Below are 19,422 nucleotides of genomic sequence, written 5' to 3'. Positions count from 1 at the left end.
TCGGGTTTACTGAGCTGGGTCGGGTCCGGGTAGAGGGCCTCCAAGTGGTTTTGGGTTTGGTATGTGGGCCTCCAAGTTATGGGCTTGGAGTTTACGGATTTGGGCCATAATGTTTAACATATCCCACCTTGGACCAAATACCAATAGGGTAGGTCAGGGGTTTATGGATCTGGTTTTCTCATCATTGACAGGAAATACTCCATGGATGTACCTGCAACTGAAACACTAAAGACAAGGAGATTAATATTAGTCAGGATTTAACAAGAGTATTTTTAAACACTTACTGAACTTTTCTATGGGCAAGCACTTAGTGCCCATGTCTGCAGGATTTTCGTCTGAGCTGATTTTTTCTAATTTTATCTCATTCTTTCCCACAATATCGCGAATAAAGTGATACCTAACCTCTATATGCTTTGTTCTATCATGAAAAATGGGGTTTTTACACAATTGAATAGACAATTGACTACCAGAGAGAATCACAGGTTTTTCCTTTAAGAAAGCAATTTCTTTTCAAAGCCCACTAAGCCATAATGCTTCTTTCAAAGTTTCAGTAGTAGCAATCTATTCAACTTCAGTTGTAGATAAAGCAACAATATGTTGAAGTTGGGATTTCCAACTGATGCATGAGCCACAGAGAGTAAACATGTAAGAAGTGGTGGATTTACCACTATCTCTGTCGTTTGCATAATTTGAATCCACATAACCAACAAGGTGTGCATGTGCAGAATATTTAGAGAATGTAATGCCAAAGTTTTCAGATCCACACAAATATCTAAGTAACCATTTCAAAGCTTCCCAGTGAGGAGAACCTGGGTTAGACATGTATCTACTAAGACAGCTAATAGCATAAGCAACATCAGGCCTCGTGCATACCATCAAAAACATAATGGAGCTAATTACATTTGAATAAGGAATCTTATCCATCTTTTGTATTTCACTATCTGTTTTAAGGCATTGATTTTTACATAATTGAAAATGGGCAGCCAAGGGGACAGAAGTGGGTTTTGCATTTTCCATGAAAAACTTTTTGAGGATAGTCAAAAGATATGATTTCTGATTTAAGAGAATAGAAGATGTATTTTTATCCCTAACAATACTCATACCAAAAGTTTTTTTTGCATTGCCAAGATCTTTCATTTCAAAAGCTTTGCATAGATCTTTTTGTAAGACATGAATAAGTTGTAAACTAGGACTAGCAATCAACATGTCATCAACATATAGTACCAAAAAAATAGGAGTATTATCTACATACTTGAAATAAAGGCAATGATCATAATTACTCCTAACGAATTTTAAGGACAGCATGAATACATCAAATTTTTTGTTCCATTAACAAGGGGATTGCTTCAGTCCATATACCGATTTTTTCAACAAGCACACATAATCAGGTTTAGACATATCAGAAAAACCAAAGGGTTGATTCATGTAAATGTTTTCATCCAAATCTCCATGTAAAAACGCAGTTTTAACATCCATTTGTTTTAATTCCCAGTCATAGTGTGCAGTGAGAGCAAGTATAATGCGAACTGTAGTGTATTTTACAACTGGTGACAAAATTTCATTATAGTCTATGCCTTCTTTTTGTGTGAATCCCTTAGCAACTAGTCTAGCCTTGTATTTTATGGGATTTTCCTGTTTTATCTTGAATAACCATTTACAATCAACAATAGAAGCATTTTTTGGTTTAGGAACAAGGATTCAAGTTTTGTTATCTTTTAGTGATTTCATTTCTTCTTTCATAGCACTAAGCCATTTTTCAGATTTTAAGGCTTCTTCGACACTATATGGTTCTCCTAGTTCGGTATTTAGGCTTGTGTGAAAATCCCTAAGTTTTGAGGGTATCCTAGTTTGTCTTCTATCCCTATCTCTAGCAAGTTGGTAGTTGTCTAGGGGGTTGATTAAAGGATTTGTATTTCCTATGTTTCCGAGATTTTCTGCATTTTGTTCTTGATTATTCTCTAATCCCTCCCCTTCATGGTTATCCTCTATGTCTACTTTGTTAAAGGTGGTTTTCTTTTCTATGGGTTGAGTCTTTTCTAAGCATGGCATCTCATTTTCGTTAAAGGTAACGTCTCTACTGATTAGAACTTTAAAACCTGGTTGACTCCTAACCCACAATCTGTAACCTTTTACCTCTTCGGGATAACCAATAAAAACACATTTAAGGGATCTAGGTTCAAGTTTATCAGAATTTTGGTAAACAAAAGCAGAACCTTCAAACACACGTAAGGGAGATAAATCAGGCAATTTTCCATTCCACATAAATTCAGGAGTTTTACCAGATAATGGCACAAAAGGAGACATATTTATCAGATGTGCAGCAGTTAAAACAGCTTCTCCCCAAAACGGTTTAGGCAAACCAGAACTAATCAATAGGCATCTTACTTTTTCAAGTAGAGTACGATTCATACGTTCAACGACTCCATTTTGTTGAGGAGTATAAGGATTAATCTTATGCTTTTTTATACAAAACTTACACACATTTCAGAGAAATGTTGATTACAGAACTCTAGACCATTATCAGTTCTAAGTGATTTCAACTTCTTAATAGTTTGGTTTTCAACAAGGATTTTTCATTTTTCAAACTTATCAAAAACTTCTGATTTATGCTTCATCAAGAAAACAAACACTTTACAGGAATAGTTATCAATGATTGACAGAAAATATCGATTACCACCATGAGTAGGCACATTTGATGGACCCCATACATCGGCATGAACATAATCTAGAATGCATGTGGACATAGATGGATTTGGGGATGGGGATGCAGGGAAATGAACTCTATGATGCTTACCCATGACACATTCATCACAAAAATTCAATTTGTCAATCTTATCACTCAAAATTCCATCTTTCTTTAAGAATTCAAGCCCTTTCATGCTAATGTGTCCAAGCCATTTATACCATAAAGTGGTTTTATTGTTTTCAAAAACAGATACAGCAATATTGTCATATGTAGCAGTGCAGATGTAAAGGTTTCGTATTCGTTCAGCTTTAAAGACAATCAAAGAGCCTTTCATAATTTTCATGAAACCTTTACCCCACCTTCCTTCTAACCCTTCTTCTTCTAATGTAGCACACGATATAAGGTTATGACTTAAGTCAGGAACATATCTGACATTTTTCAAAATCATTTTATAACCTTCTTCAAAACATAATGAGATGTCACCAAGACCCTTAATTTCGCATTTTTTCTCATTAGCCATGGACACAAAGCCAATATGTTTATATCTCAAATTTGTAAAAATGTCTTTGAAAGGACTCATATGAAATGTGCAACCAGAATCAATCAATCATTCATGCATGTCAAAAGAATTCACAGAGTTTGCTTCATATACAACAAAAACTTCACCATTTGATTCAATGTCTCTCTTTCTCATTTTTTATTTTTTCTCTTTGTTGCTGTACACACACATAACACACAACACAAATCATAGTGTAAATTGCAACTTTTTGGTGGAAAGAGAAAAAGAAACAGAGGTACGAAAAACTGTAATTTTAATTTTTATTAATTCATATAATTATATTATTTAATTAATTTATTTGTTAAATATTATTTATATTGAGCGATGTACCATTTAACCGGAATATTTTACGAGTTTGGCTATTTAAAATAGTGTCAAATTAAATATCAAATCGAATATAAAAATGATATCGTTGGTTAATTAGATTATTAAATTTATTAGATTTGAATGTTGTTATAGCCAATTTATACAATTCTATCGGAATTGTTAACCAAATACACAATTCTACGTATTGTTATTTAATTAAATTGTATAATAGTGGGAAATTGATAGAAAATTCATAGAAATATTCCGAAAATTATATTTAATAAATGGTATATTAATAAAGAGGAAAAACGAAGATTTGTATTTCGATAGAAATGAAATATTAAAGAATTATTAGAAATTATACAAATGATATTCAATATTATATTTAAAAAAAATTACGATATTCTCGATATATTAATTGTGTGTGGTATAACTCATTATAGAATACGGGGGTAAAGTGAAAAGACCAAACCACTACCTGTTGGATAGATAAAAGCGTATAAGGTCAAGGTAAGTAAATAATTGGTATTATCTATATATGTTCTCTTTATTTGTGGTATTACTATTATAATAATTTGTGGTTCATGCTGACATTGATTTTTTTGAAAATATATGAGTAGTGAATGATTTGATTTGACTGACGATATTGTGTATGTGGAATGAGAAAATACGTTGAAATACTATGTTTGTTGTTTGATGTGTTGTGGATGTCTGAAAATGAGAATATGTTGATATATTGTTTTACGTTACTAGTTGCTTACAAGAATGGTGATATGTGAAAATGAGAGAGTGGTGGAAATTGAAGGTAATTGTGGTGTGAATACCCCTTGATGTATTGAAAAGTCTATAAGGTGAAATGATATGAAAAGAGCGATACTGCGATATGAAAGAAATATGATATGAAAAGAGCGATGTTGCGATATGAAAGAAATATGATATAAAAAGAGCGATGCTGCGGTATGAAAAAAAAAATGATATGAAAAGAGCTATGTGCGAGTGGGAAAAACACGATATCACCTTCTGGTAAGCAAACTAGGAAATATGGAATTTGATTGATTGTTTTATTGTGAGATAGCTACGTGATGTACTACAGTTGATTATGTTGGAATTAAATTGACTGTAATCCATGCATATTGCCTACTTGTCCTGTTTGGGCTATGTTTGATATACATATATAGATAGGCCTGGTTATTTACTTACTGAGTGGCAGGCTCATCCCTCTGCTAACATTTTCTTTCATGAGTAGATTTTGAGGTGTCTGACTGTTGAAGGCTAGGTCTACGTGCTATACTCAGGCAGGTTGGGCCAGTATGCAGTTTTCTCCTCTTTGTCAGTTAGAGTATAAATCGTATTTTGTTTCTATAAAGAGAACGTAGGAGTGGAGATTAACTGTGATGGATTACTTGTTGTGTTTGATTTGTATATATGACGTTGTGGGTTGATTATTTCGTTATGACGTTGGGCTTACGTATGCAAATTGATTAGATGATTATGTACAAATTTATATATATGAACACAGAGATTACTTTAAGTAAAATGTTTAGGGAAGATATAGCCCTAGTAGCGTTAGGGGGTGCTACATAGACTGTCAAAAAAATAGTTAACGATTTTTAGATTTACAAAATAGTTAAATTATAATATAGAACTAGTGTGTATTGCACACTTAAATATGTGTGTAGGTGATGAAAAAAATGGATTAGGGAGGAAAAAGAGTTATCTATAAAAGAACAAAAATAAAAGTGTAGAGAGAGAAAGAGTTTACACGATCCTAAAAAAGTATTTATTTTGTTTTTTTATTTAATAAAAGTTGTTTTTAAATCTTTGTAAGTATTTCCCTTGTTTTCAAAATTGTGAAAGAAAGGGAAAAAAAACACTTTTTACCTATAATTGCTTTGATTTTTTTAATGAATAAACTTTATTTTGATCAATATTATGTTCATTATCATATTAAACTTCATATTCATAATGTTAACATTCTAGTTTTTTCTTTTATTGCATTAGTTGATATTATTTTTATAGTATTCACACACATTTCGGGTCTAAATTGATTACAAGACAAGAAATAATATGGACCGAATGAGATTTATTATTTTGTGATTTACAATCTCTGAATTCAAGTAACCCCCTGATTCTTCTTTAAGAATGTCTTGAATCGGGGATGTGATGTGATCTCCCTCAGATTTTTAGAAGGCTATCGCATGCTACCTTGAAATATTGTATCAAAGTCTTGTGGTTGTAGAGTTTTGTCGTGGCAGAAAGCATTTGGACTTGCACTTGCTTTGAATTTGCTACGTGTGTGTGTGTGTATGTGTGTCATGACTTGTGAGAGGTGAACATCCCTTTTTATAGGCGTCAGTAGAGATTTAGACAGCTTGAACACATTTCCTTGGACTTGTATATTATGGGTTTTAGCATGAGCTAATTTCCTAGTGGGCTGCATTTGAATATGCATCTGGCCCAACTTAGCCAATACAAAATAAAAGAAATAACTTTATGTATATTCTGAATTTATATATAAGGACACATATGACCCAGATTCAGTATGGGCTCATGAATTTATTGTCTTGAAAATATAAAAAATTCAGATTTAGTATGTACTTTTATTTGAAAATATAATTATTAGTCAATTTATTTGGACTTTAACTGATTATTTATCCCAAAATATTTTGACGTCAACATATCGTATAAAAAATGCGAATTAAGTTGTTGTTAGAATTAAATATGCATATTCGTCCGTGAAAGTGTTATTTAATTCAATGTTGACTTTTTCTATTAGAATTTGATGTTGTAATAGTAAACTAATAATTATCTATTCATAATTAAATATGAAATGTATTAATTGAAATAATGTTTTGAGGATAAATTTAATTTGCACACTTGAATTATGCAATGAGTATTAAACACCACTCTAATTACCAAATGTACCAACCCCCCTCCCTCGTTAATTCTTGATTTGGTGGTTGAATACCATAATTGCCCTTGAAGTCAAATGTTGGAATTTATAGTAATGATATTACAATATACACACATAATGGATAAATTTTAGTTTGAAGTCGCGTTTTGTTGTAAAGTAAAAGCCAAAATGCGGTTTCAATTCAGAGTTGGGAAAAAAGTGCTTGGTAAAGTTGGTGATGGTGGAGGGTTCATTTCTCCTTGAAAAAGAGCAACTTCTCTAACAGTTTTTACTTTATGTTTAATTTTTCAATTTAATTAATTTCACATAAATATTCAACCTTAAACAAATTTCTAAAATTGAGATTTTATTATTTGAATGGGCATGTAACTCCCCTTTAGAGTGAGAAGAGTGATAGTGCAAAAATCCGTGGAGGGTGTCATTTCGATTAATGATAATAAAGTATAAATACAAGTTTCTCTTTTACTTCCTTTTCTTTCTTTTTGGTGGAGCTTATATAGTGGTTGGTCCTTCACTGCAGTATAGGTAAGCAGCTTGGATTGTGTTGTGTTGCCTTTTTGAATCTGGACTCCTTTTAGGACTTCGTTCATTTAAGTCATTCTGTTGGTAATCAATACATTTGAATCTGTACAGTTATCTAAGTTTCATACATAATCCCCTTAAACCTGGACTAATTTCTAGGTCGAAGCATTAGAAAAATTAAAACTACTTACCATATCATCCTCAATCACTTAATAATGAAAAGTACCATTTAATATCAGTTATATAATATACCATTTTTAAGAATGTCAATATTTCTTTCCTAAGTTAATTTTTAAGGGAGTCGGCACCGCAGACAAGGGAAAGAGCCAGGCTAATCTCTTTGCCATTTCTCCCTTGAAACAAAAATGTACATTATTTTTACGATTAATTACATTTTGTCAAATGAAAATGGTGAAGTTTTTGTCCATTGAATCAAATGGTGAAGTTTTTGTTGTATATGAAGCAAACTCTGTGAATTCTTTTGACATGCATGAATGATTGATTGATTCTGGTTGCACATTTCATATGAGTCCTTTCAAAGACATTTTTACATATTTGAGATATGAGCATATTGGCTTTGTGTCCATGGCTAATGAGAAAAAATGCGAAATTAAGGGTCTTGGTGACATCTCATTATGTTTTGAAGAAGGTTATAAAATGATTTTGAAAAATGTCAGATATGTTCCTGACTTAAGTCATAACCTTATATCGTGTGCTGCATTAGAAGAAGAAGGGTTAGAAGGAAGGTGGGGTAAAGGTTTCCTGAAAATTATGAAAGGCTCTTTGATTGTTTTTAAAGCTGAACGAAAACGAAACCTTTACATCTGCACTGCTACATATGACAATATTGCTGTATCTGTTTTTGAAAACAATAAAACCACTTTATGGCATAAAAGGCTTGGACATATTAGCATGAAAGGGCTTGAAATCTTAAGAAAGATGGATTTTAAGTGATAAGATTGACAAATTGGATTTTTGTGATGAATGTGTCATGGGTAAGCATCATAGAGTTCATTTCGCTTCATCCCCATCCCCAAATCCATCTATGTCCACATGCATTCTAGATTATGTTCATGCCGATGTATGGGGTCCATCAAATGTGCCTACTCATGGTGGTAATCGATATTTTCTGTCAATCATTGATAACTATTCCTGTAAAGTGTTTGTTTTCTTGATGAAGCATAAATCAGAAGTTTTTGATAAGTTTGAAAAATGGAAAATCCTTGTTGAAAACCACACTACTAAGAAGTTGAAATCACATAGAACTGATAATGGTCTAGAGTTCTGTAATCAACATTTTTCTGAAATGTGTGATAAGTTTGGTATAAAAAAGCATAAGATTAATCCTTATACTCCTCAACAAAATGGAGTCGCTGAACGTATGAATCGTACTCTACTTGAAAAAGTAAGATGTCTATTGATTAGTTCTGGTTTGCCTAAATCGTTTTGGGAGAAGCTGTTTTAACTGCTGCACATCTGATAAATATGTCTCCTTCTGTTCCATTATCTGGTAAAACTCCTGAATTTATGTGGAATGGAAAATTGCCTGATTTATCTCCCTTACGTGTGTTTGGATGTTCTGCTTTTGTTTACCAAAATTCTGATAAACTTGATCCTAGATCCCTTAAATGTGTTTTTATTGGTTATCCCGAAGGGGTAAAAGGTTACAGATTGTGGGTTAGGAGTCAACCAGGTTTTAAAGTTCTAGTCAGTAGAGACGTTACCTTTAACGAAAATGAGATGCCATGCTTAGAAAAGACTCAACCCATAGAAAAGGAAACCACCTTTAACAAAGTAGACATAGAGGATAACCAAGGAGGGGAGGGATTAGAGAATAATCAAGAACAAAATGCAGAAAATCTCGAAAACATAGGAAATACAAATCCTTTAATCAACCCCCTAGACAACTACCAACTTGCTAGAGATAGGGATAGAAGACAAATTAGGATACCCTCAAAACTTAGGGATTTTCACACAAGCCTAAATACCGAACTAGGAGAACCATCTAGTGTCGAAGAAGCCTTAAAATCTGAAAAATGGCTTAGTGCTATGAAAGAAGAAATGAAATCACTAAAAGATAACAAAACTTGGATCCTTGTTCCTAAACCAAAAAATGCTTCTGTTGTTGATTGTAAATGGTTATTCAAGATAAAACAGGAAAATCCCATAAAATACAAGACTAGACTAGTTGCTAAGGGATTCACACAAAAAGAAGGCATAGACTATAATGAAATTTTCTCACCAGTTGTAAAATACACTACAGTTTGCATTATACTTGCTCTCACTGCACACTATGACTGGGAATTAAAACAAATGGATGTTAAAACTGCGTTTTTACATGGTGATTTGGATGAAAATATTTACATGAATCAACCCTTTGGTTTTTCTGATATGTCTAAACCTGATTATGTGTGCTTGTTGAAAAGTTCCCTATATGGACTGAAGCAATCCCCTCGTCAATGGAACAAAAGATTTGATGTATTCATGCTGTCCTCAAAATTCACTAGGAGTAATCACGATCATTGCCTTTATTTCAAGTATGTAGATAATACTCCTATTTTTTTGGTACTATATGTTGTTGACATGTTGATTGCTAGTCCTAGTTTACAACTTATTCATGTCTTACAAAAAGATTTATGCAAAGCTGTTGAAATGAAAGATCTTGGCAATGCAAAACAAATTCTTGGTATGAGTATTGTTAGGGATAGAAATACATCTTCTATTCTCTTAAATCAGAAATCATATCTTTTGACTATCCTCAAAAAGTTTTCCATGGAAAATGCAAAACCCACTTCTGTTCCCTTGGCTGCCCATTTTCAATTATGCAAAAATCAATGCCCTAAAACAGATAGTGAAATACAGAAGATGGATAAGATTCCTTATTCAAATGTAATTAGCTCCATTATGTTTTTAATGGTAAGTACGAGGCTTGATGTTGCTTATGCTATTAGTTGTCTTAGTAGATACATGTCTAACCCAGGTCCTCCTCACTGGGAAGCTTTGAAATGGTTACTTAGATAATTGTGTGGATCTGAAAAAATTGGCATTACATTCTCTAAATATTCTGCACATGCACACCTTGTTGGTTATGTGGATTCAAATTATGCAAACGACAGAGATAGTGGTAAATCCACCACTTCTTACTTGTTTACTCTCTGTGGCTCATGCATGAGTTGGAAATCCCAACTTTAACATATTGTTGCTTTATCTGCAATTGAAGCTGAATACATTGCTACTACTGAAGCTTTCAAAGAAGCATTATGGCTTAGTGGGCTTTTAAAAGAAATTGGTTTCTTGAAGGAAAACCCTGTGATTCTCTCTGATAGTCAATCGTCTATTCAATTGTGTAAAAATCCCATTTTTCATGATAGAACAAAGCATATAGATGTTAGGTATCACTTTATTCGCGATATTATGGGAAAGAATGAGATAAAATTAGAAAAAATCAGCTCAGACGAAAATCCTGCAGACATGGGCACTAAGTGCTTGGCCAGAGAAAAGTTCAGTAAGTGTTTAAAAATACTCCTGTTAAATCCTGACTAATATTAATCTCCTTGTTTTTAGTGTTTCAGCTGCAGGTACATCCATGGAGTATTTCCTGGCAATGATGAGAAAACCAGATCCATAAACCCCTGACCTATCCTATTGGTATTTGGTCCAAGGTGGATTATGTTAAACATTATGGCCCAAATCCGTAAACTCCAAGCCTATAACTTGGAGGCCCACATACCAAACCCAAAACCACTTGGAGGCCCTCTACCCGGACCCGACCCACCTCAGTAAACCCGACCCGGTTTGACCACTATATATTTCCTACTCTTACTAACCCTAATCAGTTCTTCTCCCCTCATTCTTTTTCCGCCATTCTCTCCTCTGTTTCTCTGTAACCTCCTATGGCAGTTACAGCCTCTTCTCTTCCCCATCTTCGGCAGTTTCCTAAAGCCAATCCAATGGCTTTAAGGAAACTGCCTAACAGATTAGTTCCCTGGACGTTTTCATGAGCTCTATAAAAGGGAGTCTCATCCTCCCCTACCGTGTGACTGAAATCTATTTTCTTCTTCTCTACACCTCTAAAATAACTCGTTGTGAATCTACTGTGTGGTGGGTTGTGGTGATCGGTCATTTGTTCTAGATCTGTGTGATCTAAGTTTGTTGGGTAAAGTGTGTGGAGGAGCAACCGTTGTTTTAGAGTTTGGTAGTCTGGGTACGGTATTTTGTGACCGTGTCCCTTTTATATTAGATCTGGCTTTATATCCTGAGCCATTTTCAAACAGAGATTTATCTTCTTTATTTCCTGTTATTTCTATTATTCATTTCTGTATTTTTCATTCGGCCTGTAATATTGAGGAGGTTATACTCCATATCAGTTGTAATAGTTGGGTAGGGTATATTGATAAAGAAATACCACTGGAGGGTTATACCCTACAGTTATCAAATGTGGTAACAAGTAAGAGGACGATCTCACGGCAACCAGGCATCTCTAGCGCAGAGGTAGATAATGTCAGCTGACAGATAGAGAAGTTAGGAAAGCAAATTGAGGAATTTAAGAAGCGAGGGGAGATCGTCTCACAAAATAGAAGTTCTCCATTCACTAATTGGATTCTTTTAGAGGTCGTGGATAGTAGCTTTCGGTTTCCTAACCTTTCCAAGTATGATGGGACCAAGGATCCTAGGGAGCATGTGGCGGCATTTGACCTAGTGATGAATATGTACTGTCCGACAGACCTAATCAAGGCTAAACTATTCGTAACTACTTTGAAGCGCAAGAATAGTTCACTAATTTGGTTAGTGGAACCATTGATTCTTATGAGAAGTTGATTCAAATTTTTTTTTTCACTTTGCGAGCAAGAGGAAAGGAAAGAGGTCTGCTACATGCCTCTTTACTATTAGGCAGAGAGATGATGAGAATCTTAAAAGCTTCATGGGAAGGTTTAATAACAAAATGTTGGAAGTGCAAGATCTGAGAATCGACATGATGGTCAGCATATTAATTCATTCGCTGAAAAGAGGCCATTTGCGTTGGCTTTGGCTCGCGACCCCCCAAGAGGAACATAACACATGATGGAGATGGCGTACAATTACATAGATGAAGAAGAGATGAACGCCATGAAGGACAGTGAATGGATGAGGGATCAAAGTCGCATGAAGTACGTAGCTTTGCAACCTATCTACAAAATCAATTTATTATGCTCGTTTAAGGCAATTTTTTTAGGCCAGGCAAGCTAGCAGATAATAGAATGAAGGAAAAAATGAAAGAATTTTTTCATGCTACAGCACAATGTAAACACCTCTTATAGAGTGTTGCATTTTTTGGCGCCAATTTTTACCTTAAAAAAGGCCAAAAAAGTCTATTTCACATGTAACAACTGAAGTAAATAGATTGTCCATTCTTCCATTTAAATTTGATGGTAAATGAGGTTTGGGACTAAGTTGGAAACTTTTCTTTAAAAAATGGGATGAAAGAGAAAATCATGTAAAGTATGGGATGAAAAGTAAAAGGTCCATTTTTTACGGGACCAAAAAGATAATTTATCCCAAAAAATATTATATAAGTATTTAATTTCATCCCCCATTTGACATTTTTATGTTATTATTTTACACTTATAAGAAAAAAAATATAATGATGTTAACCTCATTCCATATATATATTGTACTTGTCACATTCTAAGTATAAAAAATATATATGTTAAACGAAGGGCAAAATTAAAATTTATGTAATTTTTTTGGGTAAATCAGTATTTTTTGTTCAAGTCCTAAAGGAATGGAGTAGGTGTAAATGAAGATTTTTTGAAGGGCTCCACTTGTAATTTCAGAACTTTTTTGAAGAAAAGTATAATTCAACATTTCTAGAGGGGGTCTAAATATAATTATTTCTTTTTAACTTTTAATTGGTTCTTTATTTTTAGTTATGATAAAATAATATTTGAGATTAATTTGTGAGCTTTTTATTAAATTTATTGAATACTAAATTTATATCCTATATCTTTTTTTTCAAAGGAAAATAAAATTACAATTTCATGAAAAAGAGAATTAGCAACATCAAAGATCAGAAAGAACCCATTATAGAAAGGGCAGTTGAGCATCAACATAATTCTAAAACAATCAGAGACCACTTCCAATGGAGATTGAATCAGGCATTCATAACTCTCTTGTTCCTAGATCAACATGACAGCCATTGAGTTTTCTTACAAGTGTATGCTGAGAACAATTTGTAATTCATGCCCCTTTTTTTTTTTTCACTTTATGACTAGTTTGCTAGAGGTTATATATAGGGACAAATATAATTTTGGTCCAATTTTTTAGGTTTGGTGGCAATTTTAGTTTGGGTCTAATTCAAAATTGTAAATCAGGATAGTAATTTTTGAAAAATGGCAATTTATGGACTAAACACCCTAATTTTGTCGAAATTGTGCACATAATGTGCACGTAACCTCATAAATTTGGGAATTTTTCCAAAATTTGGGGAATTGGCTTACATGAAAGTAATTTTTCAGTGGTGCTTACATGGCTAAAGTAACGTGTTTTAAAATTTTACGTAAGCAGCGGTTGAAAAAAATACTTCTGCATAAGCTAATTAGCCGAATTTTGGAGGAATTCTAAAATTTATATTGTCATGTGCACATCATGTGCACAATTCGAGCAAAATTAGAGTATTTTGTCCTTAATTGCCATATTTTGAAGATTATTGTCCTGATTCAGTATTTTGAATTGGATCTGAATTAAAATTGCCATCGCCCCTAAGAATCTGGCCCAACATTGTATTTTTTCCTATATATATGTGTATATATATATATATGTTGTGACTTATAAAATCATAGAAGGTTAAATGATTAATAGAATAAACATATTCAGGTTTCAATTGATGATTTTGATTTTTCTTTTCAAAAAGCTTTATTTGAAATTCAAAGGGAAAGCCAAAAGAATTGTCTTTCCACCTTCAAGCTTGAGCAATTTTTCAGTTTTAAGTCTGTACATCTTATAAAATTTATATTTAGAATAAAAGATCTAAACAAATGAAGAAGAGTGAAGATCACTCACATGTAAATTTGTTTTTTGACGAAAAAAAAAAGAAACAAAATGAAAGAAAGATCTACAATACCCTGTGAACTCTTTGAGGCACTTGTGACGGTGGTGGGAATTCAACGGCACGGGAAAGAGCACACAATTAACTCTCCAACATCCATAGAAGTTATCTCTCTCAAGTATTGTCTACAAGGTGAGAAATTAATATTGGTTAGAGTTAATATTGTCTACATTGCTTTCTTGGTTTGACCCGTACTCCATCTTTTCTCTTTTGCACAAAGAATTTTTCGGAAGATGTGTGTGTGGGGGGGGGGGGGGGGAGAATGCAAGAGACAATGACAAGAGAGTGAGTAAGCAACTGATTAGTAATAAATTGTGTGTGTGTGTGTGTAAATTTATAAAGAGTGAATGGAACGTAGACAATTCTCACAATTTTATTTAATGATATTTACACTGACTTATATAAGATATTTTCATAACAAAGCGTCATGACGATGCCACATTAATACATCGTATTGACGTAGCACTATCCTCACTGTTTATTATCAAACACCAAATGTAGGCAAATATTTCTTAAATATAATTTTTTCCTGGTCCATGAATAGATGCCTAAAGTGAATTGCTATTTTACAAAAGATTTAAAGCCTTAAAAAAAAAAAAATTCAACAACAACAGATATGCACGACTTTAATAGAAAATATAAATATATTTATGACACATGAAATTGTGTCCAAATTTGAAATATTTGTAATGTTGAAATAATTTGAATAACTAAATCACAAAAAAATTACTTTTATATAAAAAAAGGGTCCACCATATAATTTTATTGAATAACTACTCACTAACTATATATAATTAATTTACCACATAAATAGTAAGTACAGTAAATCATATACATCATAAAATGACTTTTCAATAATATCCTGCAAATACGTATGCAATTTAATAGATTTTTAGTAAGGCCTAATATTGAAATTAAAATTTAAGTATGTAGATTGTATTCAATATTTTCTATTTCTGCTATTAGGGTGTGGATACTAAATTAACTGTGATGCTCTTGCTAGTTCAATACAAAGTTTCAAACTTCATGTGTAATTATTCGAATATAAGTAATCAAATAAAATTCAACTTAAAATAAAAAGTACTTATCGATTATTTTTTGTAAGCAAATGCAGCTACAATTTAGTCGCATATAGAAACAAATAAATGTATTAATTATTAAAAGCATCTAGATCATTAATTGGCCATACGATCATAGATAATTAATATGCATTTTTATTGTGTACGGATATGTGTTTTTATTATGTACAAATGTTTATAATTAATTCATGACTAGGTATGAGATATTTCTAATATCTGCATAAGAATGAGGAGAAATTAAATAAATGATGATTTCTCTTGAGTGGTCGTATATATATATAGAATTTCCAAAACCCAATATACGAACCACAAATTTAAATTTTTAATTAAGTTAACAATTAGCGAATAATAAAATAGAAAATTTCTAAATTAAATAAAATCCTTTTGCTGAGACCTAACTTCTACCATTTAATGTAATGCATTTTGCAAGTTACATACATTATCTTTGCACCTAAATCAACTTTCTAAATACAATATCTTGAATGGATTGCCAGATTAGATGTTTTTAATTATATACTCTATATGTACACAAACATTTTATACATAAATAAAGAAATAAATTAAAAAATAAAAATATACTATCTAGTATAATAATATATGTTATATATACACACATATAGAGAGAGACAGCCCACGGCCACGTAATATGGAAGAAATCGAAGCCATTATTTATTAATCGTTTTTAAATTTACAAGATAGTTAAATTAAAAAATCGAACTAGTGTGTATTGCACACTTAAATACGTGCGTAAAAAACAAGAGAATTGTATGAAATAAAAAAAGAAAGATACACAAAAATGAAGAAATTAGGGTGATGAAAAAAAATGAATAAGGGAGAGAAAAGAGTTATCTAAACAAGAACAAAAATTAAAGTATAGAAAGAGAAAGAGTTTACACGATCCTAAAAATGTATTTATTCGTATTTTGATTTAATAAAAGTTTTTTTTAAATCTTTTTAATTATTTCCCTTGTTTTCAAACTTGTGAAAGAAAGGGAAAAAAAACACTTTTTACGTACGATTGCGTTGATTTTTTTTAATCAATATATATAAACTTTATCTTGATCAATATTACTCAACTGATAATACTCAACTGATAAGTAATATCATATACCTTTTTTTTTTCAAAGGAAAATGAGATTATCATTTCATGAAAAAGAGAATCAGCAACATCAAGGACCCCAAAGCACCCATTACATAAATGGCAGTTGAGCATCAACATAATTCTATAACAGTCAGAGACCACTTCCAATGGAGATTGAATCAGGTATTCCATAACTCTCTTGTTCCCAGATCAACATGATAGCCATTGAGTTTTCAACATAGAATTGCGATATGGAAGAAGGCTGCATGTTATGTTCATGATCAGAGTATTCACCTGCCTTGTCAAATCTGCTCAAATTTTAGTGATAGTAAGGATGCATATTATGATTTTTAAATGAAATTTTAGAAGTTTTGAAGATGCATGAGAGTAAGTGCTCACCAGAGCCTAGTAAATCACGCGGTACATGATGAACGTTGCAACGTCGTTCATAGAACGGATGGTTTTCTTGACCTTCTCATGGAAATAAAACTAAGAAGAAAAAAATTTGGTTAGGATATTAGTGCAAGTAAATTGTATTTCTTATAACACAAATAATTAGAACTCTTTTAGAAAAAATATATACATTTGAATCAAATAGATAATATTTTAATAACACAATATTTAGGACATATAACTTTGATGTCGCTTAAATAATTTATAACTTCACGAACTACTTTTTGAAAATAAATAAAATTTCTCTCTAAACATTCATATCATGAATGATGGATTATACGGTGCAGCATGGCTAAAAGAAGATCATAAATTTTATAATTTTATGTCGAAATATATTGTTTGTTACATGATGAAAGCAAACGGTTGGTTACTCTTATAACGTAGAAGTACTTCCATACTGTTTATAACTATATACATGTCTATGAAATAGTGTCATGTTGATTTCAATATATCTGTGTCCACTTGACAAAAAGACACGTATACTTAAATTAACTTACATTCTTTCTTTATCTACTAAACTATGACTACCATAATTATATTAACTAACGTCTATTCTATATCTACTTAAACTAAAATACACGTAGTTAAGAGACATGTATTGTTATATTAACTACGTATCTTCTGTATGTACTTAACTAAGAAGCACGTAGTTGTATTAACTAGCGTATCTTATGTATCTATATAACTAACAGACACTTAGTTAAGAGACGGGTGCAGTTATATTAATTAATCTTCTTCAACTTAACTAAGAAACATGTGCGGTACATTAATTAATGTCCTTTTTATATCTACTGAACTAAAAGATGCATGTCGTTATATTAACTAATGTACCTTTTCAGTTTTGGTGGTTCCCGTGCGTTTTCTAACCTCAACAGTCCATCTCCCCTCCAGTCGTTCCGTCATTGACAACGAATACTTACTTTCCATCTCGGGATAGACTTCCTCCAGTATTGGGAACACCGCCCTCTGCCCAAGCTGGATTTCTTTGGCTTCCATTTTTTTTCTGTTCAAACTCTCATATGGCAGTAAAACATAATATGATGCCTTCCCGGTTGCATTCTGTGATACAAGAACAGAAGAATATATATAAGAGAGTCACACTAATTTTTGCAACTTCATACATCTCAAATTTGGTCTTATGTAGTTTCTTTTTGGTGCAGCAACAATGTTAGGAGATGAAAACTTGTACTTATCCACATTCAAATTAAATATGCAATATAAGTGTATGGTCCTTTGTTATATTAGAATGGCTTCTTTCAAGATTTTCTTATAGTGGATATAATAATGTGTGAATTCTTAAAGAAAAAATTAAACCTACCTCTAACATCTCCAAAATATATTCCGACTGTTCCTCGCATCTCAAAAGTCGGAGAGAAATTGCTCTAGATTCCACAATGCTAGATGCAGTTAGATCCCGTTTCTTCCTTTGTGAAGATCCTGCACTGCTTGAAGATACTTGCTCCTGCAAGATTGAATTTTAATTCTTAGTTGATAAGTAAACCATAATCATAAAATAGAAGGGTGAGAATGATTTGTAATTCATGTACCTGTTTGTTTCCTTTATGGGTAGTTTGCTAGAGTGTATAAATGTATATATGTATATATATATATATTTCGTAACTTACAAAATCATAGATGGTTAAACGATTATTAGAATCCACATATTTAGGTATCAGTTGACGACATAACAACTATATGCATGTACAAAGTGTTCATCCCTTAATTTGGTTTGACTACATGACAACTATATGCATGTACAAAGTGTTCATCCCTTAATTTGGTTTGACTGGCAATAGATTTCCTCTAATTAAGTTCTACTTCAGTGTATGTATTTACTGTACAACATCTTTGTTGGCTTGTTGAATTCTTATATCAAGAGGTAATTCAAAACAAGCAGTAAATAAACATAACACTTAATTAAATCTGATCTTAAAATAAAAAAAAGTATTGTAGTAATTTATGTCATTAAATTTGTTAATTTGTTTGAATTTGTAACAACTTATCACAATTTTAACCTAATTTCATTTGAACACTCAACTTTTAACAATCCTAGATTTAACACTTTGTTGTTTGGATTGGCATGTAATTCCCATCCACAATGCATTAAATTTATCAGTTTAAAGAAAAAAAAAGACAAGAGAAAGAGAGAGTTTTAAGATGAAAAAGAAAGAATCTTTCCCACAGATTGAACAGTATGACATCCCTCCCCCCCACCCCCCACCCCACACACACACACACCAAGATAGAGTGAGAAAAAACAAAAATTATTACGATTGAGAAAAAAGAATTTTTTCCACATATAAAATCTCATATAAAAAAATTAGGTAAGCCAATTTTGATTTTTTTTTTTGTCAAAAAGCTTTATTTCAAATTCAAAGGGAAAGCTAAAAGAATTGTCTTTCCACTTTCAAGATTGAGCAATTTTCAGTTTTAAGTCAGTACTTCTTATAGAATTTATATTTAGAATAACAGATCTAAACAAATGAAGAAGAGTGAAGATCACACACATATAAATTTATTTTTTGATGAAAAAACAAAGAAACAAAATGAAAGAAAGAAAGATCTACCGTACCTGGTGGACTCTTGGAGGCACTTGTGATGGTGGTGCAGACGGGGGTGGGGGTGGGGGTGGGGGTGTCGGAAAATTGAAATTCAACGGCTCCGGGAAGAGCACACCATTAACTCTCCAACATCCATAGAAGTTATCTTTCTCAAGTATTGTCTACAAGTTCAGAAAT

General features: G+C 32.3%; 1 protein-coding gene across 1 annotated transcript; it reads right to left on the bottom strand.

Moving 5' to 3' along the window:
• Positions 1-16,332: 16,332 nt before the first annotated feature.
• LOC148786660 (uncharacterized) lies at positions 16,333-18,400 on the bottom strand. The gene is made up of 4 exons (XM_088886219.1): positions 18,377-18,400; positions 18,003-18,146; positions 17,516-17,743; positions 16,333-16,720 (listed from the first exon to the last, which is right to left on the bottom strand). The coding sequence occupies exons 1-4, from the start codon at positions 18,398-18,400 to the stop codon at positions 16,637-16,639; spliced, it is 480 nt and encodes a 159-aa protein (XP_088742345.1). The 3' UTR covers positions 16,333-16,636.
• Between the last annotated feature and the right edge of the window lie 1,022 nt (positions 18,401-19,422).

Source organism: Sesamum indicum, linkage group LG10, assembly GCF_026168435.1.
Source record: "Sesamum indicum cultivar Baizhima isolate 11 linkage group LG10, ASM2616843v1, whole genome shotgun sequence".
NCBI classification, from domain to species: domain Eukaryota; kingdom Viridiplantae; phylum Streptophyta; class Magnoliopsida; order Lamiales; family Pedaliaceae; genus Sesamum; species Sesamum indicum.
Note: the sequence above shows the minus strand (reverse complement) of the source record. Positions and strands in the feature narration are given on the sequence as shown.